This window comes from Phyllopteryx taeniolatus, chromosome 4, assembly GCF_024500385.1.
Source record: "Phyllopteryx taeniolatus isolate TA_2022b chromosome 4, UOR_Ptae_1.2, whole genome shotgun sequence".
In the NCBI taxonomy this organism is placed as follows: domain Eukaryota; kingdom Metazoa; phylum Chordata; class Actinopteri; order Syngnathiformes; family Syngnathidae; genus Phyllopteryx; species Phyllopteryx taeniolatus.
Genome location: NC_084505.1, coordinates 6,761,109 through 6,787,952, shown reverse-complemented (window position 1 = coordinate 6,787,952; position 26,844 = coordinate 6,761,109). Strand labels below are relative to the sequence as shown.

The 26,844-nt window shown below is 40.4% G+C and overlaps 2 protein-coding genes across 2 annotated transcripts in view; one reads left to right on the top strand and one right to left on the bottom strand.

The window, feature by feature from the left end:
- zmp:0000001082 (integrin alpha-D) overlaps positions 1-2,076 on the top strand; it is a 32,608-nt gene extending 30,532 nt beyond the window's left edge. Inside the window, exon 30 of the mRNA XM_061772235.1 lies at positions 72-2,076. Within this exon, the coding sequence (XP_061628219.1) occupies positions 72-257 (186 nt within the window). The 3' untranslated portion in view covers positions 258-2,076. The remainder of the gene's footprint in view (positions 1-71) is intronic.
- Positions 1,194-26,270, bottom strand: LOC133476807 (sodium channel and clathrin linker 1-like). Its single transcript, XM_061770697.1, has 21 exons — positions 26,166-26,270; positions 24,953-25,101; positions 23,300-24,879; positions 21,030-23,214; positions 17,409-17,477; positions 17,116-17,245; positions 16,656-16,778; positions 16,325-16,390; positions 16,160-16,230; positions 15,892-15,982; positions 15,408-15,490; positions 15,126-15,276; positions 14,868-14,966; positions 13,720-13,791; positions 13,520-13,594; positions 13,310-13,449; positions 13,010-13,202; positions 3,548-3,744; positions 3,152-3,230; positions 1,317-1,412; positions 1,194-1,211 (listed from the first exon to the last, which is right to left on the bottom strand). Exons 5-21 carry the CDS (start codon positions 17,456-17,458, stop codon positions 1,194-1,196), a joined length of 1,734 nt encoding a protein of 577 aa, XP_061626681.1. The 5' UTR covers positions 17,459-17,477; positions 21,030-23,214; positions 23,300-24,879; positions 24,953-25,101; positions 26,166-26,270.
- Between the last annotated feature and the right edge of the window lie 574 nt (positions 26,271-26,844).

The following is a 26,844-nucleotide window of genomic DNA, read 5'->3' as shown; positions in this document are numbered from 1 at the left end:
TGAATGTCAGCCCAAATCCGTGGTTGTTTCTCCACAAATTCCTCTTGTCGCTTTTTGTTTTGTGTACAAAGCTGGGATGCTTTAAGAGAAAAACAGTCCAGTACTATCAAGACCAGGAAGAAGAGGCTGCTCTTCAGCTGGAAACTTCTGCTCAGAACAACCACCTTGCCGGCCAATCTGGGGGCGACCTGCTCGCTGAGGAAAAAACACTTCTTGAAGGGAACCAGTCGGCTGATACAGAGACAGCACTGGAATAAATGACAATTACTGAACTATACGGTCAAGCGATTTATGGACATATGCAACACTGTCAAAAGAACAGTGAGATAATATCCTGTACTGTAAATACTGTATACGATTATTTAGTGAGATTTATTGTTTACTATTTTGTGGTTGTTCATACTGGCTGAGGTTTCTGTCGAGGCTTCATGTTCTCGGTGCTGCGTGAATGTTTTCTCTCTCTCTCAACATCAGCCGTAGGATTGATTGTGGATCTGCTAAGGATGTGGCCTGCCAATGACGGATGAAGCAGATCTGCATGACGCTGCATGAGATGAGTGATATACACTGGATACGTCCCTTGTGTCCCTCTCTGGGCAGACCGCGGACAGGCCGGAGGCACTACGTCGCACAGGAGCCTTGGCTACACTGTGTTCTCTAGGTGGAACCGGAGAAGGGGGCTCAGGACAAGGAGGTCTGGACATCGGTTAGGCTACAGTGCGTGCAATATCGACCTAGCTATGTGAAGAATGTCGATGGATGGATGTCTTAAAGTGAATGCTAAATAACGTCAAAATAACAGATCTGTCATTCATAAAAGCACTGTATAGTTTAATTATGGTCAATCATATTGTTCTGACCATGTGGCTTCACATGGGGAAATTCCAGTTTTATAGCACTCAGATGTAAAATAGCAGCACACAAGAATAAGAATATAACATCTACACTGAGCAGTCTTCATTACGCGGCCTCAGAGCTGCTCATTCGCTGGGATGTCAAAACCGACAGCTGTGGAGAAAATAACAACTGTCACCCAAATGAATTCAGATCATATTCACAGTTCCACAATAACTGTGTGTATTATCGGGGTAATCAGTGTAAGTAGCCTTGTATGTTATGATATTTACATAATCTTGAGCTCTCACAAAATATGAAACATACATGATTGTTTGTGGAAAAATTATGAAGAAATCTCACTTATGCAAGAGCAGCTGAAGGATATAAAATACACAAAATGTGCAGCACACTGTATATTTGTATTCCACAGATGTCACAGTGTGACTGTAAGATTGCACTGTTTTTATCATTAGTCGTACTTGTTGTGTAGCAGTCGCAGCCCTTTGCTCGGCATCGGTTACTCGTCTTTGTAGGCAAATCGACTTCTCTTGATACTCTGCTAGCTGACTCCCATACTGCATACACATAAAAGCACTCTTTATTTACCTCGATCTTAATCCAGATTAAACCAATATACTTCTTGTATTTAATAGCGATGTCTCTTCAGCTGCTCACTATTTTCATTACTATTATTTATTTTACCACATTCGTGAGGACATACAGCCTTGACTTAAGAGTTTTCAAGTTAAGTTATGGGCTGTCGCCTTGTTTACAAACAACATTTGCGGACGAATATTTCTCGTGTTTATGAATTATGCTTCTTGGCATTCTTACAGAACATTTTTGCTTTCTCTCACATTGTGTAACTGTTATTCGCTCCGCACGTCATCTTTTTTTGTTGCTGTAAATTAGCCTTGAGTAAGGCTAGTGCTATGTCCTAATAAGGAAAGCCTGCAGCCTCCGCTGAGCTTTCGTGGGCAGAGGCACATCTTTTTTTCCCAACTTTTTCTTCTCAAGAACTGTAAACGATTGTCCGTGCTTGTGCAGAGAACAGAGCACCGTAGGACAGCAAAGCCCAGATGGCCCTCTCTTCCGCTGGAGCTGAGGAGCGTGCGGGAGAGCCAGAGGAGGGCTACATATCATTCTCAAAGGCTGCGCCATTCAAAGTCACTTTAAATTTGCTTTTATTATGTTTTATTAGGTTTTTATATTTATATTAAAATCTTGTACTACATCGTCGCTGCTGAGTGGAAAGATCATCTGTCCAAATATGGTCAATTTCCTATTATTTTCACAACTCGAAGCGGAAGAAGATGGATGGATGGATACTATTGGTTTGTTGATGTCATTATATTTACGCATAATTAACTAATTTTGAAGTGTCCCAAAAAAATCTATTAACTCTCTTGAACACTCAACTGTCTGAGAAGTGTTCTAAAACTTCCCCTCTTCCCTCACTCATAATGCCGTGTGGCATGATGTCACCTCAAGATTGCAAGTCTAGATGTTTTTTTTAGACAAGAAGGAGGGGGAAAATAGGTTATATAAAATGTTTAGTAAGCCGGTTTTAAAAAAAAATGGATGCTGTAATGCGCAGGAAGAACTGGTCAGAGATGAAGGTAAGTATGTGCAGATTCATTTCCGCTGAGTCAACTCATCGTTTCATTATTGCATCACACATGGCTCTAAAAACTTTGAGAGAGTTTGGGGAAGATGATGCAACCACAATCGTCTGCTTTTGAGTAGTATTAAAGGATTTTTGTGTGGTCAGGGGATCGGCGTGAGCGCAGACTTTGATGTGGGCGGCTGGTGCTGGCACTGTATATTATACCATTTTAATCAATCACAGCGTAATAAAACGTTTTTAAAGATTTTTTTTACCGCATTAAATTAGCGATTGAACATGATTTTGGGGTAGTGTTGATGTTGGTGCACAACAGTATATGATAGTAATGTAAGGTCGAATACCATCATGCTCTTTCTAGAAGCTAAATTTGACAAAATGTTGCTGTCATTTTCAGCGTGAGCCGCTTTAGAAACGGAACCCCATACCACATTGGCTAGGGCCAGTGATAACCAGGGATTGCATAACAGTTCAATTACAATTCAATGGTTGCTCGTACTTTAAAGGTCAAATTGGCAGCAAAAATGTTTACTTTTCAAATACCAGAGGATATACAGTAGCTCCTCTCGCCAATACTGCAGTGTGCTGTGTGTTCAGCCTTTCAGCGTTTTGAGTTGTAACACGTTTGCCATGTTGTCACGATGCGTTAACATGCTGACCACTGCAAATTTATTTGCGTGTTGCACAAACCTCAGTCATAGTGTCTTGATTATTTCTGAGCTGTAGTTCTACCTCATGTAATCTCTGTTTGTGTTGATTCATCTCTGTCCTAAAATGTAGCATGACACAATTACAGCCAAGTCAACTATAAAAACAACTTTCATCATTCATTTTGAGGTTCTTGGTAGTGTGTAATGGATCTGTTCCATATAAGATGGTCTTAGTCGGTAGCATATTGCATCACTCATTCATGTCCACACTCAAACGTTGCAATGAAACAGGGAGTGATGCAAAACCTAGTGGTTTGTATCCAAGATTTTCCCAGTACAATTAATGAACTTTACTTAATGTTGTGGCCAAACTGGCAACCTTCTTGCCTCTAACCAATAAATGATTCATTCAAGTAATACCATAGTCAGTTCTTACGTGAGCTGTTGAATCCTGGCTTCAAAGGCCTTTGTCATGTTTGCGGCCTCATCCTTCGAGCGTTGAATGCTTTTCTGGTGTGCTGTGAGGAGGTGCATCCGATCAGCATTTAAGTTATGGCTTCTCTCCTCCAGTGCCATCATTTTTGCGTTAAATGTCTGCTCCTTTAACCTGCACTCTTGCTCCATCTCCAATATCTGGGAATGGGCAGCAGAATGCGGAAGATCTCTTACATTCAAACAAAAAGAGGGTGCAATATATTTTGTTTTAATAATTATTGGTGACTGAAAAATGCATTTCCCTCAGTAATTGGCTGTAAATGCTGATAATGTCTGTATTTCAGGCAAAATGCTAACGAAAGAAATTAAATTGCTGACCCGCTCCCCACATGCTGCCCGATCTCGTCCGATCTCGGAAGATAAGCAGGGTCGGTCCTGGTTAGTACTTGGATGGGAGACCAACTAGGAATACCAGGTGCTGGGTTTGGGCAGTGGGCCAATCACTTGCTCCCGTAAAAAAACTACTGATTACTGAAACCGCAATTGCGGCCTAATATCCCTCATAGCATTGAGGTCTCTAACAAACTAATAAGACTGGTTAACATAACACAGAAGAGCATAGCAATCCCTACATGGCATTCATAATAGGACACAACAGAATAGAAGAACTTTTAATATTAATACTGTATTTGGGAAATTAGCAGCACACATCCATAACTATATCAAATAATTAAAAGTATCTATGTACACAATGTATTTAAGACATCTGACAATGAGACTGAGCAGAATCAGATCAGCAGGTTATGTGGCAACTGTACAGAAAGAATAAATACTACATATCGCTGGGCCCATACATATTTCCAAATTTGGTCAATTTCTGATTTTTTTCACAAATCTATTCTATTGGTCAGTCCCCATGTGGGTGTTATTTTTACATATTTTGATCAATATTAAGTTTACCAGTACCATTTCCAGGGAAGCACCCCCACACCATCTTGTTCCCACTTCCGAACTTGGTGTTTTTTGGGTGATGTACAGTGCCATTTCTCCTCCAAACATGGTGTGCATTATGGCATTCAAACAGTTAAATTTTGCTCCCATCCGACCAGACTACATTCTTCCGGTATTTAACTGGCAAATTTATGGTAGTATGATTGACTTTCCACTTACATATTATGGCCCCAACCATGCTCACTGGAACGTTCAGAAGCTTAGATATGCTCCTGTAACCAATGCCATCGTTATGTTTTGCAACAATTAGTTTGCGATGGTCTTGAGATAGCTCTTTGCTCTTACCCATCATGAGATGTGTCTTGATTCACACCTTGGCAATGAGACCTTTTTGTAGGCCATCAATTAGGGCTGAACCAGCTGATATTCATTTGCACTGACAAGGGGCTGGATTGCTGTTTGATTATTGATAGATATTAGATTCTGGCTTGGCTTTCCATGCCTTTTTGGACCGCACTTTCTTCATGTGTTCAATACTTTTTCCCTGTGTCATTTCACATTTTTACACGCAACTTAATTTCTGAGCTTATTTGTTCTACTTTCTTTGTATGTATGGATTAATTGAGTTGTTCCCAATATCTGGTGAAATTTTCAGGTCAATAGCACCTTTGGAAGTATATTTAGTGAGAAAAACAACGTGAAACCAGGAAATCTGTAATGAGCGGTTGAATAATACCGTACTCTTTGCACACACAAAAAAAAAAACTAAAATTAGAAAATGAAATTGAAGGAAAAAAATTAAACATGTCACAGAAGAATATGCAGTGAATCCGACATGCGCTTAGAAACCAACTTCAAAAGGCAAAACATCAATTCGACAACATCATATGAAAAAGAACAGAATTTGTGAAACAACAGTTAAGAGACAAATTCCTTGTGTGTTTTTTGGACATACTTTGCAAATAAAGATGATTCTGATTCTGAAGAGTCACCAACTTTGAGTACAATAATAAATCAGGCAAATTTCTTGCAAACCAACTTCAACCCCAATAAATAAAAATTGATTACAGCCATTCAACATTCATACAGCAACTGCACACAGGTACTGCTAGAAATAAATTATATATTTTTCAATTATAATAGCAGCTTATATAAATCTTCAAACAAGCCAGATAAAAAAAGAAATTGAAACTTTTATTAATGACCTAAATATTCCTCAATTGAACACTGAAACTAAATACATTCTTGACGCTCTTTTAACCATCACAGAATTACATAGTGCATTAAAAAATATGCAATCAGGAAGAGCTCCCGGCCATTTCGATCGAATTCATTAAACATTTCTGGTCAACACTAGCACCTTTATTTTTCAGAAGTCAAGGAGATAAAAGATAAAGGTCAAATTAGTAGCCATATGAACACAGCTGCAATCAAATTACGACTAAAACCAACCTGATTAATGAAGATATCAAGATTATCTTGAAAGCCCTTGCAGCAACACTTGAACAGGTATTCCAGCCGATAATCCACTATGACCAGACAGGTTTCATTAAAGGTCTCATATTTTGGCTATTTAGACCTCCATCGAGTGACTCTCTAACAAGAACTTAGTAAAAAAGTGTCAATTTGATAAAAATACAAACATTTTTTAAAAAAACACCTTGGTTTTGTCATACGAGTTTCCAGAAAAGGCCCCTCTGACAGCTACTTCTGTTTGACCCAGTTTTGTATCCGCTTTGTCCATATTTGGCTAAGACCGTCCCATTTCCTCTGATCGGTTGCCTCCGTGTAGAAGACCCACTTGTGAGAGCACACGTGTTTGTTACTGTATGTTGACAGCGATGGCTTGGGAGTGGACACGGAAGGCGGAGATCTTCGCTAAGCTTTAGAAGTTTGAATGACTTGATTTCAGGCGTCTCGGCAGAAAAAAACATCTGGAACTCAGGAATGCAAGGACCATTTGAATTCATATTTCACGTTTACTGAGGTTTACTATCAAAAATACTAGACACAGTTGGTTTGGCAAAATGCCCCTTTAATTGTCAAAGTTTCACAAGTAATGTCAGATGTCTACTAAATGTGATAAGTATATCACAGAGTAAAAATCTAACATAAATCATCATGTCACATGATGCAGAGAAAGCTTTCGATAAATTTAACTGGTCTTTCCTATTTTCAGTACATCGCAAGTTTGGCTTTAGAGACTCATTTATACATTGGATAGCAGCATTATACAACTCGCCAAAAGCGACAGTAACCACGAATAGGATCACATCACAAGGTTTACTTTACAAAGACGAACCAGTAAAGGATGCCCATTTTCAACAATTCTACTTGCAATAGTCATCGAACTACTTGCAACCGCTATACATCAGAGTGCTAGTATTAAATGGTGCAGTATCTGCTCGCCAGTGGCAGAACACAAAATCAATTTGTGTGTGGATGATACTCTTCTTTATTTACAAAAACCCAAGCCATCTCTTCAAGCCGTCTTTAATCTCACAAAGACATTTTTACGATCATCAAATTACTCTATCAATTGGACAAAATCCACAATACTCCCAATAACAGCAAACTTGTGGAATCCTGTTGATCAAATCCCAGATTACCCCATTCCTATAGGAAACATTAAGTATTTAGGTATACATTTTTTGCCAAAACTCACCGAGCTAACCAGTCAAAATTACACACCACTTCTGGAAAAAAAATCTCATCTGATTTAAAACACTGGAATAAATTACCTGTATCACTCCTGGGAAGAATAGCTACAATAAAAACGAAAACCTTATCTCAAATAAACTGCTTATTCTCAATAATTCCATTTCAACCCACATTCAAATGGTTCCAAACCTTAGATTCTGCCATTATAATTTTTGATTCAAAGTATAATCCACTCTTCAGAAAAATTAAACAGGAGGGAGTCCTAAATGCTCCCAACTTTAAACACTATTATTTAGCTGACCAATTACAATACCTCATCAAATGGATGCACCACAATGAGGATCATCAGTCTTGCCTAGAATTGAAACAGATTGACTGGAATAACGTTGAACTCTCAAAACTCCCATTTATTTCTACAAGTCTCAAACGCCATAATTGTTTCAAGAAGCCAATAATCGCAACCACCTTAACGGCTTGGTGGAAAAGTCTAGATGCTGCAGAATCTCAATTACGGTATAGGTATGGTCTAGGTACCCAGTATTCTCTCCCCAATCAGGTACAATCCAGATTTCAAAATGAACTACAAAACTCTGTTTTAGCACATTTGAACAATTTGCAATTGACGACCAATAACTATTTAACAATAATATTTTTTATGACACGTGACGAATTGTTCCAAGAATTTCAAATAAGAGGCGGAAAATACAATAAATTAAAAACAGCAATAAAAAAAAGATCACAACACTTCAGAACAACCTTCAACCGCTGGAGTTTGTTAAGCAAATAGTGACGCTTATCCTACAAAGATAAAGAAAAACTCTCAGAGGTTTATAAATTAACCTCATGTACAAAATCGATTCACTTACCAATTACAAAATGCTGCTGACTCTAATTACTGGATACAGATATGTAACAATACGTTTATTCATCCATCCATTCTCAATACCGCTTATCCTGTTCAGGGACGCGGGGTACTTGAGCCTATCCCAGCTGACTTTGGGCGAAGAGCGGACTACACGCTGAACTGGTCGCCGGTCAGTCGCAGGGCACATATAGACACGGACAACCACTCGCACTCACATTCACACCGTCACTGAGTGGGAACTGAACCCACGCTGCCTGCACTGAAGTGAGGCGAATGCACCACTACACTATCAGTGACTACAATAAGTTTAGGATGACAAAAAATACAAATTTACTGCTTATACAATATAAAGGTGGCGGCACGGTGGATGACTGGTTAGAGCGTCAGCCTCACAGTTCTGAGGACCCGGGTTCAATCCCCGGCCCCGACTGTGTGGAGTTTGCATGTTCTCCCCGTGCCTGCGTGGGTTTTCTCCGGGCACTCCGGTTTCTTCCCACATCCCAAAAACATGCATAAATTGGAGACTCTAAATTGCCTGTAGGTGTGGCTGTGAGTGTGAATGGTTGTTTGTTTGTATGTGCTCTGCGATTGGCTGGCAACCAGTTCAGGGTGTACCCCGCCTCCTGGCCGATGACAGCTGGGATAGGCTCCAGCACGCCCACGACCCTAGTGAGGAGAAGCGGCTCAGAAAATGGATGGATTATACAATATAAAGTGTTCCATAGAATACTTTACTCAATACACAAAGCCTAAAATGGGCTTATCTTCATCTAAAATATGCACGCAATGCACTAAAAATATCTGACACCTATTTTCATGCTATATGGGAATGCACACCACTTCACTGCTTTTGAACTTCAGTTATATATCTATACAGTATATTTTAAACTGCAGAATTCCACTTTCCCCAAAGTTGTGCATACTTAGTGACAAAACATAATTGACCTCCCAAATAAATATTCATAAGCAATAGTCGCTGGGTTAGCAATCGCTAAGAAAACAATTTTACTCAACTAGATAAATAAACAATTTTTCAATATTAATCACTGGTTAAATCTCATCATACATTGCATTAGAAAAAAATATCTGCGGAACAAAAAAAAATTAATTACATAATTACACACATAGCTGGTCACCCGTCTTCAACATGCTAAACCTAGATGTTTGATTCCTCTGCCTTTCTACAGTGCCATCTGACAATAACAATATTAGATTGTAAATGAAATGTTACATTTTGTGGTCTGTATTCTTTGTTGTTAATGATGTTGTCTTATTTCTTTTTTCTTATTATTTATAAAAAAAATAATATTTCTCACACTTTAGACTGATTTGTACGAGGAAAGGACACCCTGCAGGCCATGGGGCCTGCTGTGGGGTTTAGTCGCTGCCTGGTCTGGGGGCAGGTCCACCACCCGTACTTTCTGGGATTTAGTGGGTGTTGGGTGGAATGGGGGCTTCTGGGGGACGGTGCTGCGGGCTAGGTGTGGCGGTCCTCTCTCTGTGGTTGTCCCGCCGGATGGGCCCGGCCTGCAGGAGCCATGCCTCTTAAATCACTCACTTAGCACACAATTCACTCGAAATATTTTTTCACGAGTCACATCCGGGCACACACGAACATTCTGAGGGTTTCTTGGGGGCTGGTATGGAGTCGGGAGGATACGGGTGTCGGACCGGGATTCAGTACGTCAGTGCTGTTTCCCGGACAAGAGGCTGTGCTCCTGTGCCCTGCCTGCCCCCCAGGTCCTTTAATGCATTACAGACACTCATATCCTTTTTTCTTTCTTTTTTCAACCTGGGCAGCCCTACAATATCCAGAGCCTTTAGGAACTCCGTGCAGCTCTCATCCACCCCCGGGTCCCTGGCACCGAGGAACTTTTTAACCACCTCAGTGACTTAATGCCAGAGATAGGGGAACCCGCCACAGTGTTCCCAGACTCTGCTTCCTCCTGGGAAGGTGTGTAGGTATAATTAAGGAGGTCTTCGAAGTATTCGGCCCACTGACTCACATCATCCCGAGTTGAGGTCAGCAGTACTCCATCCCCACTATACACAGTGTTGACGGTACACTGCTTCCCCTCCTGAGACGACGGATGGTGGACCAGGATTTCCTTGAAGCCGTCCAAGTCCTTTTCTATGGCCCTCCCCAAACTCCTCCCACACCCGAGTTTTTGCCTCAGTGACCACCAAAGCTGCATTCCGCTTAGCCAGTCGGAACCCATCACCCAGTCGGAGTCCCACAGGCCAAAAAGCCCCGATAGGACTCCTTCTTCAGTTTGACAGCAACCCTTGCTGCTGGTGTCTACCAGCAGGTTCAGGGATTGCCGCCACAACAGGCACTGACCACCTTATGGCCACAGCTCCGGTCGGCCGCCTCAACAATGGAGGCGAGGAACATGATCCACTCGGACTTAATGTCCCCCGCCTACCCCAGGACGTGGGCGATGTGGACCTCTCTCTTCACCAGTGTCCAAAACATGCAGCCACAAGTCCGATGACACGACCACAAAGGTCACAGGTGGTGAGCCCAGGGTAAGGGGAACCCACGTTACCTTTTTGGGCTGTGTCGGGCCCCATGGGTGCAGGTCCGGCCACCAGGCGCTTGCCATCGAGCCCTACCTCCGGGCCTGGCTCCAGAGGGGGCCCCCGGTGACCCGCGGTTCGGACAAGGGAAACTGCGATTCAATAATTTTACTTGTCATAGGGGGTCTTTTAGCCGTGCTTTGTCTGGTCCTTCGCCTACTCACCTAGGACCTGTTAGCCATGGGTCATCCTGCCAGGGGCATAAAGCTGCAGACAACTTAGCTCCTACGAGCTTCTGCACGATCATTTGGACGTGCAAACCCCTCCACCATGATAAGGTGATAGCTCCAGGAGAGGTTTACATACATCAAAACAAACAAAAAACAAAAATTGGGTTGTTTTCCTCGATCAGAAGGAAAACAAATGGCCACCAAGTACAAGGACTGTAATACCATGCATTGTTTATTCAATTTCTGTATATTTTGGAAAATTGCAGCGTGATACTGGTGATATTAAGGGCTTGATTGGGTCACTTAAATTCCCACTGAAGACCCAGGTTCCAAATGCACCGCCCACCACTGGTACGATCAACGTAGTTTCATTTATGCTACAGGCAGATATCAGTTTTTTTCATTGAAAACAAAACATTGTGTTTACAAAACCATCAATGTAAAGAGGAAAAGAAAATGTGCCATTTCAATATCTGAGAGACTGGCTAAGCAGCTCCACTGTGGCCCACTTGCTAGCACATCTGGCTCACAGTTCATGTCATGGTCTGTGTTTTGGTTTGGGTTGTGTTTAGTTTTGTTCCATGTTTGTCGTGTGCTCATTAGGTTGTTGTGTCCACCTGTTCTCGTCTACTTTGTGTTGACCAATCAGCTCTCTCTAGCCACTCGTCTTGTCCAGGTGTTCCTCGTTGTCTCGTCAATTTGTTTGTATTTAGTTCCCTGGTTTCTTTTAGTTCTCGTCGGTTCATTGTCGTTGTCACATGTCTTGCCAGGTCATAGTCGCCAGTTGTTTTTGTCATAGTCGCCAGTTGTTTTATCATTGTGATTAAATATTATTATTTTGAGATTCCCGCACTCCTGCCTTGCCTCCCTGCTTCCCTGCAATTGGGTCCACCATGTTCTTGCCTTGCGTTCCTCGCCGTCGCCCTAACCATGTTCATGACAGTTCAGAGGTCTTGGGTTCAAACTTTTCTGTGTAGCGTTTGACTTTTCTCCGGGTACTGTATCACTAAGTGGGCGAAAAGAAACCCATTCCCATTACTACTTTATTTTTTTGTTACTTGGCTCTATACCTGCATTGCCTTTAAGAGTGTTCCTGTGTTCCTGACGTGACTGGAATTTTTGCAATATTGCAAAGAAATCACTGTTAGTATACAGTATAATAAACAAGTATAACGTCTGGAGACAACTGACAAGACAAAATAATGTTAGGATACTAATGGCTGTGCTCAGCATTAAGAGCAAGCATGCAAAGGTACTGGACCTAGTATTTTTGTTAAATGTTTTGCTGGCCACCATTAACCGCCATCATAGAAATTGGTATAAAGATCTTTGTGAATATCCATCCATCCATCATCCATCCATTTTCTACACCGCTTATCCTCACTAGGGTCGCGGGTATGCTGGAGCCTATCCCAGCTAACTGTGGGCAGGAGGCGGTGTACACCCTGAACCGGTTGCCAGCCAATCGCAGGGCACATATAAACAAGCAACCATTTGCACTCACATTCATACCTATGGACAATTTAGAGTCTTCACTTAACCTAGCATGCATGTTTTTGGGATGTGGGAAGAAAACTGAGTACCCTGAGAAAACCCATGCAGGCACCGGGAGAAAATGCAAACTCTACACAGACGAGGCCGGAGTTGAACCCAGGTCCTCAGAACTGTGAGGCGGATGTGATAACCAGTCGCCCACCATGCCAACTCTTTGTAAATATATCTGATAAATATAGATTGTGTGAAAGACTGTGACTAAATGTAGACTGTAAAATACTTCTAACAAAATCTTTTGAAATTGTAATTGATGAGAATTGTTATTGCATATAATGTAGGCTGTAAGGACTGGGTTAGTGTTCAACTGATCATGCTGCCACCCCTTTCCTACCCAAAGTAAAAATTTCCTCTACTGCAGAGAACTATGTAGTACTCAATTGTGGCACTTCAGCGTTAAACTGCTTGTCACCAATTATGTTTTCTTGATTTTTTTTTACCATGGCTAAAACAGAGCCCAGTGACGCACTTAGTCCCCGGCATGAGTCGTCCAAGCCCCACTATATAAAAACCTGAGCGTCTTTGTACGCATCAGCGGTTTTCCGATAACTGAGATGTGCAGTTAGCTAGCTAGCTATGACTATGACTATACTATGATGACTATATTTTACTCTGTGAATCTGTTGTAAGGGGGCATTTTCTTTCTTTTGTTTTTGTATCTTTCCTTTAAAATACTTGAATTTACCCGATTTTTAGCCTGATTTTGGATCAGCAAGGTACTTCTCTGCAGCTCATTCATCTCCCTGTGGAGCTGCAAGTTCTCCTGTTGTAGCTGGAGTCGCTCCTCACTGATAGTGTCACAGTCCTCCCAAGCTGCAGCCAAACTGCTCTGTAGACGCTGTATTTCCGCTTGGCTGCGAGACAGCTCTTCTTTGCTGCTGTAAATGTGAGAATAGGACATCAAAATCACTGCCTATGGCTGCCTTGGTGTCATGGATTTCAAAGCAAGCTGTAACAGTTGAAAAAAAAAAAAAAAAAGACTTACTCGGATTCAAACTTCATTACTTTGCTTTGTGTGCTTTGCAGAGTGGCGCTCATGTCGTCTCTTATCCTCTCTGCATTTAGACACCTCTGGTGAAGGGCAATGATTTTTCCAAGGTCTTGCTCTGCCCGGTACTTAGTCACCTAAAGGAAAACACATAACTAAAAAATGTAAAAACTTGCCAGAGGTCAAGCACAAAGCCTTCTCCTTCACCTTCTCCAATTCCTTCTCAAGAGCTTTTTTCTCATGCTTGCACCTCTCAATCTGATACTCTTTGATTGTGCACTCCTGGAGAAAAGTGGAGAGAATCACAACAAGGAAAATAAAGACATACTGGTCTTTGGTTTTAGTCTAGTTCTAGAGACTGGAATACCAACTGAGTAGAGAGTGAATGACATCTTGAAGGGTTTTACCATTTGCAAATGGGACAGCTCATCAACTATTTCTTGGATTTCAACGTTGCACTGCTCTCGCACATTATCTATCTGGTAAATATAGAAAGCCATGGTTCACTGTCAGATTATTAATAGAGTGACCTTTTTCTCATTCAGATTGAAATCATGCCGATTGAAGATCTCTGGTCAACTGGTTACATGTGACGTGATTTATTCCAATCGGGTGTATACATGTAAACAACATTTAATCGGAAAAGCCGCTTGACATGCGCACGTAGACGTAAACGTCACGTCATTTATCAAGATGGCCATTTGTCTATTTAGCACATTAGTTGGAATAGTTTTTTTACACTTTAATTCAAGCAACAGCTTGATAAAAAAAAAAGTTAAAGTGGTTAAAAAGATGATCTCCGTCCCATACAAATGATGACGTCACCACACATTTACGTCAAGACAGAGCATGCGCATTCCATTCCGATTCAGTTTACATGATGAAAATTTACTTCTGATCAGTTTGGGAAAAAGGAATACTCCACCCCTGTGAAACCAAATGAAATTGCATTCAGATTCGGCCTGTTTATTCCGGTTTGAGGTGCTTATATAAAACATCTTCATTTGGTTTTGGGTTCTAACCCAATTCTAAGTGGAATGTAAACCCCCCTATTGTGGCCTGATGAAACCATCACTGCAATCAAAAGATTTCTCCTGTAAAAAGGTATATTGATCAACTCCTCTTAACTGCCCCACCTGTCTCAGGTTTAAAGGGTGCTCTCTCCAGACTACAAAGGGCGTTTTTAACTGTACGGAGGACCCATGACCTGCAGCTGAGAGCTTTTATGTCGAGGGCCCTGATCCAAATCTTATTGAAGGAATCCTTCAAACCTGGGACACCTGGAGCAGTTTGCTGATGAGGAATATGTCAAAATACAGGTGCAGAAGTCTTATTGACAGTTACAGAAATAATTTGATTGCCACAAAAGTTTCTGCAACAAAATATTACGTTGAAGTAAGAGCCGTTTCAATAGTTTTTTTTTTTTTTTTTATTAAAGTAATGTCCGATTTTAATTAATGACTTTTCTGTATTTTTTTTAAGTTAGTAAGTTATTTCACTGAACATTGCAAGTTTTATTTTCTGTAACATAAGAAACAATTTAGTCCACGTGTACCTCCTTCCTGGCACGAACAGCAGCTTCCTGGATGAACTGTTGGATGGCCTTATCTTTGTTCTCCAGATCCACTGTCTTTTGCCTCTCTCTTACTCGGGCCTGAAAGAAAAAAAACCACACACAAACACTGCTTAGAAGAGAAATCTTGAACTACTATTAAAATGGGAAATCTTGTTAATGGAAAAAGACTAATTGGGGATACATTGGCGTAAAAGAGTGACAAAGGCAGACTTTAACCACATCATGTTTCTGGATTACCGAAGCCTCAGCCACCTGCACACACCCGTGGACTTTGTTCAGACCCTCATACTTGTCCTGCTCAAGGGGAGCACAATGGGCCTGGAGGGTACCGAGCTTTGTCTCCAAGACAGTTTGTTCTTCCAAAGCATTTTCTGGCACAGCTTTTAGTCTAAGCCGGTATAAACACAGAGCACCAATGTTAGACTCTCCAATGAATTAATCTATTTTATGATTGCTTCCTCGATGAGAGAAACTGGTATGAGATGTTGCAGGGGGAGCAGCGGTTTGCTACATGCTCACGTTACTTCTTGCTGTCTGATGATTGACTGAAGCTGTTGGAGTTGTTTTTCCCCATGGCACTGAGCCTCTGCTACATCATCCTCCTAACCGTTCAATTAAAACTTTGGAAATTTAGATACGTTGACAAGTCACAACAAAGAACATAATTGTATGCAACATTTCACCCACAAGATAAAACATTGTAATGCAATCATGCAGCTGACAATTATTGTATGCAACTCAAATTTTCTCATTTTTTGTAAATACATGATTTTTATTTTGTTTTTGACCTTAAAACTAAATGTTTATTTTCAAGTGTATATATAATATTTATCATGTAAACTGTAAGCGTGTAATATTGAGCTTGTGACACATGTGCATGCTTGCTTAAAACTGAGCAAATTCCATTTTGTTTGCCCTGTTAATAAATATTTTGCTCTGACTGAAGTCAGCTAACAAAGTCAATTTAATGTCAGAAAAGAACAATACATGTTTCTTTATTCACTTTTCTTTTTAGCTGACGCTCAAGACATTCCAGTTGTTCGGTCATTTCATCCATTTTGTCTGTGGCAGTTCGCAGATCATAATTAGTCTTTCTGCAACAAGGCACACAGAACATTAGGTGCAACCTTGCTTTTGTGAATACTGTACAAACAACTTTGAGTAATGGTCTACATTCTAAAGTATAACCACCAATTATATAACCACGCTGCAGTTTTGAAGTGGTACGTTGAACAGTATTTGTCAAGTGGTGGTAGCCATAATTTAGCTACCTGAGTTGGCTGTGTAGCTCCTCTATCTCGTCATTCTGCTCTTTCTCTGTCATCTGGAGATGCTTGTTGGTCTGTGTGACAAGAGATGCACGACTGCCATACACTTCCTCTAGAATACATTCACTCATTGCCGACAGTCAATTATACACTACAACTATTCCTTACCAATTGCACTTCCTGATTGATCTCTTTGAGTTTGCATGACTGCCGTATGAATTGAACGAGCTGATTCTGTGACGAAAGGGGAAATGGTTGGCTCTCCGTCATAATTTTCATTTAAAGGTCTCAATGGCATTCTTATCAACTGCTTAACTAAAGAAAGACAAATACTTATAGTATGGTTTTTAAAAACTTTTTAAACACTTTTTTTCCACAGATGCTACCTTATGATTCTTGTTGGTCACTGCACCACTTGCCCTTATTTTCCATGATAGTTTATGTACAGTACTAAAGTAGGAGATGTGCTTTGTGGTGCATGTTAACAACAATGTTAAACCTGCAACTTCTGTGTCATAGCATCTGCCTGCTGTCCATCACTGAAAGCCTTGTGGTAGAGCTCCTGGAATTGTCCCACCTCTTGTGCTGCTTTCTGCCACATTTCCATGACATGCAACCGCTCCTTTTCAAATACACAACACACAGTACAGACATGATTTATAGAGAAACACATTCAAAGACATTTGTACATCTATCACACAGTATTATGACCACTTCCACAAACTAATGAGATCAATTGAATTTAAATCGCTGATAGCTTTTTGACAATTTTAGTCAAAACTGCGCATGCAAAACAATAAATATTGTTAAATTGATATGTCTCTGACATATCAATTTAACATATAATACAAATGTTTTAATTTATATATATATAATACAAATGTTTTATTTTAATCAGATTCCCTTTACAGCATTTTTGGCAAGTCAAATCCAAATCCAGATTATGAACAGAACCAGACCTGTTTGAATAGCTGTACTAATGTTTCATAGTTCTTAATGAGTGCTTCCTCCTCCTCTGTGGTGCACCCAGCTTCTGAGGTATTCGGGAATGATTGAGGCTCATTGTCCACAGACTGTTTTGCGTAGAGCCTGTCAAAGTGCATTACATTATTGTTTTATGAAGACAAAAACATAATAGTAGCTCCATATTGAAACCCTTTTTCAATAGATGTACTATTTTGATAGTTTTCAATTCTCCACAGGTCATTATTGCCATAAAAGCATTTTACAGACACCAATAGACCTTTTCTACCTTTCATTCTGCTGGTCATCGCTCTCCATCCTTTCTTTGACATCTGTCATTGATGTGATTCACTAGAAACTGATAATGAATTAATTATGGTTAGTTCTGGATAAGTCTTGTGAGTTTTCCAACAGCAGTCATATTAACATAGTAAAACAGACAAATTAAGATGAAATACAGTTCCAACCAATATAGCTCCCGGAGTGGCCGCTACTTGCGACTTTAGTCTATGAATTGGAGGACATTTTCTGGCCCTTAAACCCCCCGCCCCCCCCCTCTGTGCACCCATGAAATTTTAAATAATGCATGCACAAAATACAGAGACATGCACTTGTACAAATTATAGTTGTCACGAGACAAAATGTAACTAGGCATAGTAAAAGTGATTCCTGAAAACACAGGTGTCAAACTGGTGGCCAGATCCAGCCCACGACATTTTATGTGGCCCGCGAAAGCAAATCAAAATTGCTCATTGTATTCTGGTGTAATACCATTGAGATATTTGCAAGCATTTGTTGTTACCAATCCCCATTTGAAAAGAAATGTAATAGTTGAAAAACATGTTTTTATAGGCTTCTGATTTCAAAACTGGCTATTCATCAATGTGTTGTGTATACTGTAAGTAATTACAGTATAGGAGGTAATCTTTCATTTATATGGGTTCTCAGTTGTAGCGGCCCTCTGAGGGAAGTCATAACTATGATGTGGCCCATGACAAAAATGAGTTTGACACCCCTGCCTTAATATTTAAAACATGATGTACAGGAACTCTTGAACACCACCCAAAATGGCCTTGTCCCTCCCTCTTGATGACCACCAACTTACATATCAAATATCCATCCATCCATTTTCTTTTACCGCTTATCCTCACTAGGGTCGCAGGTTGCTGGAGCCTATCCCAGCTATCTTCGGGCGGGAGGCGGGGTACACCGTGAACTGGTCGCCAGCCAATCGCAGGGCACATAGAAACAAACAACCATTCGCACTTACATTCACTACCTACGAGTCTTCAATCAACCTACCACGCATGTTTTTGGGACGTGGGAGGAAACCGGAGTGCCCGGAGTAAACCCACCCAGTCACGGGTAGAACATGCAAACTCCACACACGTGGGGCCGGGATTTGAACCCCGTTCCTCAGAACTGTGAGGCAGATGTGCTAACCAGTCGTCCATCAAATATAACAGATAAAATAGGTTTGGAATCCATTTTTTTGTCATGATTTTGTTGATCTGTCTTTAATTGTGAAAAGATTATGTTTACAGACATATTTTGTAGTAATTATGCTCTGAAGTTGCGTCTCCCAACATACACGCAACACTCTTACTAAAATCCTTTGCACATCTAGAGAAAGAGAAAACAAAAGTGAGCTACAGGACACAGCAGAAATGATATCATCAAGCTAATTGCTCAAACCATGGATAGACCAATATGTAGGACAACTGGTTTTCAAAAGTGCACACCAAGGACAAGAATCCCTCTAGGACCACCCTCGGTGGTTAACTGGTCCTTGGGTAGGATTGGTAATTTACATCATCTAGACATACATTTTTATGAAATTTCATATTTTAAATTGAAATTTCATATTTTTAAGTTATTAGTGGCGGGACGGTGGATGACTGGTTAGCACATCTGCCTCACTGTTCTGAGCACCCGGGTTCAAATCCAGCCTCGCCTGTGTGGAGTTCTCCCCGTGCCTGCGTGGGTTTTCTCCGGGTACTTAGGTTTCCTGCCACATCCCAAAAACATGCATGGTAGGTTAATTGAAAACTCTAAATTGCCCGTAGGTGCTAATGTGAGTGCAAATGGTTGTTTGTTTATATCTGCCCTTCGATTAGCTGGCGATCAGTTCAGGGTGTACCCCGCCTCTCGCCCTGAGTCAGCTGGGATAGGCTCCAGCACGCCCGCTGGAGTGAGGATAAGGGGTACGGAAAATGAATGAATGAATATATATATATATATATATATATATATATATATATATATATTAGGCTTTACATGATCAGGATTTTTGGGGCCAATCACCGATCAGCGAGTTGAAAAAAACGATAACCGATCACCGATCCTATCACAAGATGGAGGAATGTGTCTATTTAAATGACCTGTTCATTTACTGTATATACTTGTGTACTTAATTGCTCAAAAAAACATATTTACAATAAATAATGTATCTTTGTTCATCTATTTATGCCTGTTAGGCATAGTGACAGACAGAACAAAAGATAAATGGTCTTCTATTAGATGGCAGGAAGTACATACAGTAATTAATGTATCCACTTTTGTGACATTTTTGTTAGTTGGTGTTCCGTGAGATTTTTCAATTGCAAAATATGTTCCTTGGCTCCATAAAGGTTGGAAATCACTGCTCTAATCAGATCGTGTATTCTAATCAGTCAGATCAAACCAACATTACATGACAGAAATAATGTGTGCTAACTTACTGTAATTAAATTAATTTATATTTAATTAAATTACTTCACCCACACCGAAGCTTTAGCGCATGATTCAACAGAACAGTGGCATGTTTACATCCAACCGTTCGTTGCACCACTAGCTTGCTAGGCTACATAACGTTTTGTTGCCTGCTTGCGAGCCGTATCGTATTTAAAGTATGTGAACATACTTTAAGCAAGCCTTAAACGAACATCCTCTCCTGTCCAGAGCACCGGTGACCACCAACACACGTTTTTCCGCATTTTGTCCTTATAATACAAAGTCATCGCCCTCCACTCTTGTTGTCGTCGCCACGTTAATGAGTGTTTGTGTTGACAAGATAAAGCCCAATGATCGTAAAAAACGGGCTGCGGTGGTATCGGAATATGAGATTTTATTGCAGTAGTCTGACATAATGCGATCGTGAAAGAGCAAATTTGTCTTGTAGTGTGATCCGGGCATTACGAGTTGTCTATCTCAGACGTGTTGTCTGTCCCACACCGCCGGCATGTTTTTTTTTTCTTTTTTTTTTTAATAACGTTATTGGCCGTCATATATTTCCAATACTACGTCAAAAGACGCGTGACAAGGCTAAAGATAAACCTTGCCAACGCGCAAGCCATAAGATACAGACTTACGCACGAACAGGAGAATCCGGCCCTAAGTGAAAGCCACAATATAGAAATATCCTAGCCATTCTTTATAGCATTTATTGCACTCCCGTCTTTTATGGTCTTTAAACACACGTTTAAACCGATACAAACATAATATATGGGGAGAGTGAGAAGGCTCAATGGATAACATAAAAATATTGTATAAACAGTATGAAATAGATGAACAACTGTAATAACACAAAACTTTCTGCAATATAGCGCGACCGTGATGCATGAACCGCGATGTAGCAGGGATAACGCTAATACTAAAATGTAATGAGTATTCAAATAAAATTTAACTTTACTTGTAAAATATTTATTCAGAAATATTTTTCTTTTTCCTTTCCCCAGGTACCCGAGTATCTGCAAAAGGGATGCGCAAAACAGCAAAAATATATGACAAATAAAATACTGTTATATACAAATTTGTTGAGCTGGGTGGATCAAAAATAGGATGTTTTGTTATCATAAAAACATTAAAATTCTAGAAAAAAATTTTTTTTGTTCAGAAGTGTGTCAAAAGAGGAAAATGTGTTGTTTCAGACCTTTCAACTGACAGCCAAGAAGCAGCGTTTCCTCTTCAAACTGATAAAACACGAGATTTGGTTCATCTGCCGTTAAAAAATACTCGTTCGAGCACAACATTGAACACACAGTAGCAAATAAACCTGCTGGTCAAATTAGTTCACCTTGAGTACGTCTATAAAAGGTATGACGATGTCCAGTCGGGTTTAAAAAAAAAAAAAAAAGCTCAATCGTGCTTGATTGCGTCGCCCTCCGCATGCTAGCTAGCTTCACTTCACCAAGGAGAAGTCGCATTTGCCCCTAACTTTCTCCCTAATATCAACAAACCAACTTATGCACACCCTCCCTCACCAATTTCACCCAGCGAATTTATAATATACATTACAAAAGCACATATATGCAAGAAAACTTTTAAATGACGAAATGACTAGCACTGCTCATTAGGTCATCGTTTGGCAGTAACAAAGCCGCAATATAAAGGACTACAAACTGCAGGTTTTTTTTCTTGCGTGAACCTTTATTGCAAACAATTTAAAAAGCAATCAAACAGTATGGTAAACGGCCTGTAGAAGAGGTCCAATCATGTGTCTTGCCACAGTTACCTTGAAAAAGTAACTTAGTTACACGGCGAGAAACATAAATGACGATAAGTTACTATTGCTGCTCTGAAGAAGTTACTGGAGTCCCGACTACTTTCCCGAGAAAAGTAATGAGTTACTGTGCTCGTTACTCAAACTGGCAGCATTTTGGAGTACCGGCATCACGGGCGGTCACATACATTTTCTTCTTTCAATTTTATAAAAATAATCAAGAAAAGAAAAAAAAACTACTTTTAAAAGCTAGCTAAATTAACAAGTCGATTCCGTGCGCAAGTCACGTGCACGGTACGGTCTAAAGTTGTCACGTACTGAAAGGAGTGCGGTACGGTCTAAAATTGTCACGTATTGAAAAGAGCCATCGTCACTCAGCCTTTTGAGTCAGGGTTATATGATTTAATTATACCAAACAGTATTGTGTTTTAATGACACAGAGACATATACACACACACAATATATATATATATATATATATATATATATATATGACATTTTTTCCCCCCAGAGGACTTCAAAATTGTGACCGCAAAAGTAATGAGAAGGAATGAAATACTGAAGGTTTGTTTGTTGAAAAATGCTGATAGGAAAGATGTAAGGTACTTACAAATTGAAGGATTCGCGGCATTAAAGGCTTAGGGCCCAAAGTAATATTTTCTCACATGGCCACACATCCTGTATACAACTTTACTTGTTAATAATCATCACAAATAATTTTTAAAATATATATTTTAGTCACTCCTTATATCCACCTTCAGCAATCACTGATGGTGTCGTAGTAAGTTCTGTTGACTTTGGTGCAGGCAGTGTGGGTTCAGCTCCAAGTCAGGATAAGCGGTATAGAAAATGGACACACTGCAATACACCTAGATTTTCAAGATTACATTTAATTCAGATTACTCTATAAAATGAGCTCATAAAGAAAAACGTATATATACATGATATAAAAGCTCATTCAATATACAGAAATACAATAATGATACACATTACTGCACCTAGAATAAACACTGAATTTTAAAGTCAATGTGTGAACTGGAGCACTTAGCCAGCCCTCTTCCTTGCCTTCCAGGAAAAATGAGGCCCCTCAAGAAAGTGCTTTGTTCAATGTGCAAAATTTTGTATGAAGGGGAAATAAAATAAAACAGGTTTCTCTGTAGAGTGATCTAATCACTGTCCTCAACCTCAAAAGTGGTGAGTTCACATTATCCAGTGATAGTGTTTTGCTTTATCTAGAAATTGTAATATTTGCATTACACAACAGGTTAGGAAATCTCCTGTTTTTTTTTTATATATTGAATTCCATTGCACAATATCTGAGTTTAATGATTGGGCGAGCAGTGGGGTGTGGGGGTGGGGGGTTGGGTTGCAGACGGGACGGTGGCCCCGGGCATCCATCCACCTGCGGGGAGAGGGTTGCGGAATCCAAACGGGTTTTGGTGGGCATCCAAATCCACCGACCTGAATTTCACTCAGAAGAAACATACCACTTTATATCTACTGTAACTGAAAACAAATTGAATACCGTCCAATTACTGTCTGTCTTGTTGATACGGGCTCAGGCACAAGAAGAGTGTTTTCAAGACTGAATTTGAAGTAGCTGCTGGTGAAGAATCTAAAGAATGAAAAACACAATTTGTATCAGAACTCATCAGTTTCTCGTAATGGTGTCCATTAAGTATTGAGTTTAGCCTTCTTACCAACGTAGGGTGGCATGACGGGTAGCTGCTGTTGGGTTGCTGATATATATGGGCTTGATTCTTGATTCTTTAAGTTTTGCTGCTTTGGATCAACTATTATGTCATTTTCTGTGGAGGAGGATGCTTGTGGCACTTGAGGGACACAATCAGTAACAAGGTTTGGAAGGGGAGCTTCACTTTGAGCGGCGTCTAACAAAGGAGCTACTGCGTCTCTTGGCTTGTACGAATGGTTTCCCCGAGACACGCTTGGTGGAGAGAGGAGAGCGAGAGGAGCCTCTAGTTCACTGAGAGGGGTGGCAAAAAGGCTCAACAGAGACCTTGCACAAGCCTTGTCTGATTCAGCAGTTCTTTTAATGGAAGAATCTTGGTATTTGACATAAGTAGACTTGGGAGAAGCAGAGACAGACTGAGTACATTGGTGGGGGCTGGATGAGGTTGTCGGGCTATCTTGTGTTGAACTCTGGGTGTCTACAATGCTCACAAAAAGACTTTTAAATGGTGTTTTTAAGGTTACATTACATCCACGTCCCGACGGGTCAAGACAATCAGTTTTATGCTGCGTTATGGTTCTACCAGAAGAATATCCCTGTGGTGCCCCAGAATTGAAAGCAGAAGGTGTGTTTTTGGATGGACACTGCAAAGGAAGGTGATCGTTGGGTTTCCCAGAAGCACTAATATGAGAGGAGGTGTTGACAGGTGCAGCAGCAACAGCAGCACTCTCTTTTAACTGTGTGGACCTCTGAGGCGAGAGACTAAGAGTATGAATATCATTTGTCACATACAATGGATGGGACTTGAAGGGTGGGGAGTGTTTTGGAGTAGATAACCGACTAGGGTGGCATGAAAAAAGACTTTGAAACCCACTCCTGCGGGACTTTGTACATGGAGTGCAGTCTACAGAGGATGAAATGTCTGTTGTTAGTTGCTGGCTTTCTTCCTTTCTAAGAAAATAACGAGAGGTCTTACAACTTGAGGGTCCTGTTATGTATTCTGCAGACTTCTCTGCTTGGGTGATTTTTGAGGACGTAGCAAGCACTGGTGTATTGTCACAATGAATAACCCGATCCACTTGGAGGACTGATGTCTTTTTCCTAGTCTCTCTCAGCACTTTGTTAGCTTCATTTTTCGTAGGTAATAAATCTGAGGCTTTGTTATCTTGGCTAACTGAACTCTGTTTAACTGTTGGAGTATATGATATGACCTGTGGCATTGGCGCAGCAGTGGTAGGTGTGTTAACCGAAGTAGAGCTCTCTGTGGATTTAGATGACCCGAGGACAACATTAACTGCGTAAGGGACATCGCAATGGTTTGCTGATCCGTTGCAACCCGAGGAAGTGGGAGAGACAGAGAGGGTTGAATGGCCTTGACTCCTGGGTGTTTTGAAGACACTCGACAACTGAGGTTCCAGCACCGCTTCAACGGAATATAAAACAGGTGGCTCAGGACAGAGGTTAATTAATGGAGACTGGCACACTGGTTTATGTGGCCGGGCATCTTCTTCAGTGACATCCACCACGCCTTCAGTCGGACAAGTTCCCTTATTATAAGCATTTGAGTCAGCGCTGTTATAGAAGTTAAACCTGAAAAATAAAAACATGCTTTTTACAGATGGTCCAGCTGCAAAGACCTTTTAATGATTGTGTGAACACATACCTGAAGGGCTGTACTAACTTATCAGATCCCTTATTTGACTCTTCAGGTATATCAGGTTTGGTAACTTGTTTGACCTCTGGTTCATCTGTCGCTGGCTGAACTGAAGACTCTTCAGTTTTCCTAGCAAGCTCCATTTCTAATTCCATTACCTGTAGAGGAAAGAAATGTGCTGTAACTTGGTGCAAACTGTATTATACAATTGCAAGAAAAATGTATATTTTTTTACTGAAACATCACAGTGCAGGGTGGAAAAAGTGTGAATCTTTAGCTTTACAAACTCAGCAATATTCCTCTTGGATGTCACAGTCTCTCAAATTGGGTTGAGGTCAGGACTCTGACTGTGCCACTCCAGAGGGCGCATTTTCTTCTGTTTAAACAATTTAGTTGTTGATTTACTTAGGTCCTTTTTTTCATTTCCTCCATACACAGCAGTGTCCTTTCCACACAACTAAACTTTGGTTTTATCTGTCCACACAATTGCTTTCTAGTAGAGCTTTAGAACATCTAGGCACTCGTTTGCAAACTTCAAACCTGTCGCAATGTTTTTGGGACAGTGATAGCTTCCCCCATTGACATTCATTCTTCTTTAATGTCTCACTTGTAGATTAGTCAAGAGAGATGTTCACATGTGACAGAGAGTTCTGCGAGTGTTTTATTTTTTTCTTCACCTCATTGCTGCGCTCTGTTTTTGCAGTCATCTTTTCAGGACACCCATTCCAAGGGAGAGTAGCAACAGTGTGAAACTGACTGGTAGACAAGGCTTTTAGAGATTTTGTTACCCTTTCTAACTTGATGCAAGTTAACAATTCATAACTGTAAGTACTATTCTGATAGCTCCTTTGTGCAATGCATGGTTCACACCGGGCAATACTTCTTGTGAATCGAAAACTCAAAACAGGTGTGCGCGTGTGTTTTTATAGGGTAACCAACATTTTCAATCTTCATATTAATTGGACTCTTGGTCAGGTGACTCTGGACTTTAATGTAAATTTAACATGGCATGTCCAGTGAAACCATGAAAATGTCATTTTTGTATGGTGTTAAGTTTAAGCAGACTGTGTTTATATATTGTTGTGACTTGGATAAGGATCAGATCACATTATATGATCAATTTATGCATAAATCCAGATAATTCCAAAGGGTTCACATACATTTTCTTGCATATGATCAAACGTACCCAAAATGTGATCCAAGTAAACTTTTATATACACACCTCATTCAACAATTTCATGGTGATGTCATTAAGTGGGTCGTGAGAAAACCTACAGTCCACTCCTTTAGAACAGTGTCCCTTTTTATGGAAAAATTTGCAGGGGAAGGACTGTGCACAGCCGTTAAGGAAACAATTGAAATGGAACTGAAGCACTTATGGTTCTACCTTATGTAGATCAAGACTTGATTCCAAATGCTGGCTTGCCTCGCCCAAGCTGCATGTTATAGAATACTTTTTACCTGTAGTGCAGTCCACAGCGACGATATTTTGGCTACAGCAAAGGATATTGTGCATAAATGGGCATTGCTCCCCTTTCGTGCAACATTCTTGTATGTAATACTTGCAACTTTCTTTGATGAGATCGTTGTAAGCTTGAATGTGCTGCATTTGGCAGCTGTCACCCTGCGAGAAGAGTACGGGAAAACAACTTTTCAACACATCATGTGTTTAAATGTTTTTCTTTAGTTGGAGATCAGTTTTTAGTTAACATGCAAAAAAACAGCGCCCACCTTGATGCACCTTCCATAAAGGAAATGGCGGCAAATGACCTGTCCATTCACCAAAACGGCATTCTGCTCCTTGAACTCTGGTGTGAAGTATTTGATGGACTAAGAAAAATAATTATAAGAAGCATGACAGTAGAATTTGAAATGAAGTACTAAGTAGTAAAGCCACTTCA

Bases quoted from the DNA above. Each gene is read 5' to 3' on its own strand.
- LOC133476807 (XM_061770697.1), bottom strand. From the start codon at position 17,458: ATGACAGATGTCAAAGAAAGGATGGAGAGCGATGACCAGCAGAATGAA. The intron at 16,779-17,115 runs GTCTGGTTCTGT...GTATTTGAAAAG, and splicing joins TAGTACAGCTATTCAAACAG to GAGCGGTTGCATGTCATGGA. The intron at 16,391-16,655 runs GTTTAACATTGT...CTTTCGTCACAG, and splicing joins CTATGACACAGAAGTTGCAG to AATCAGCTCGTTCAATTCAT.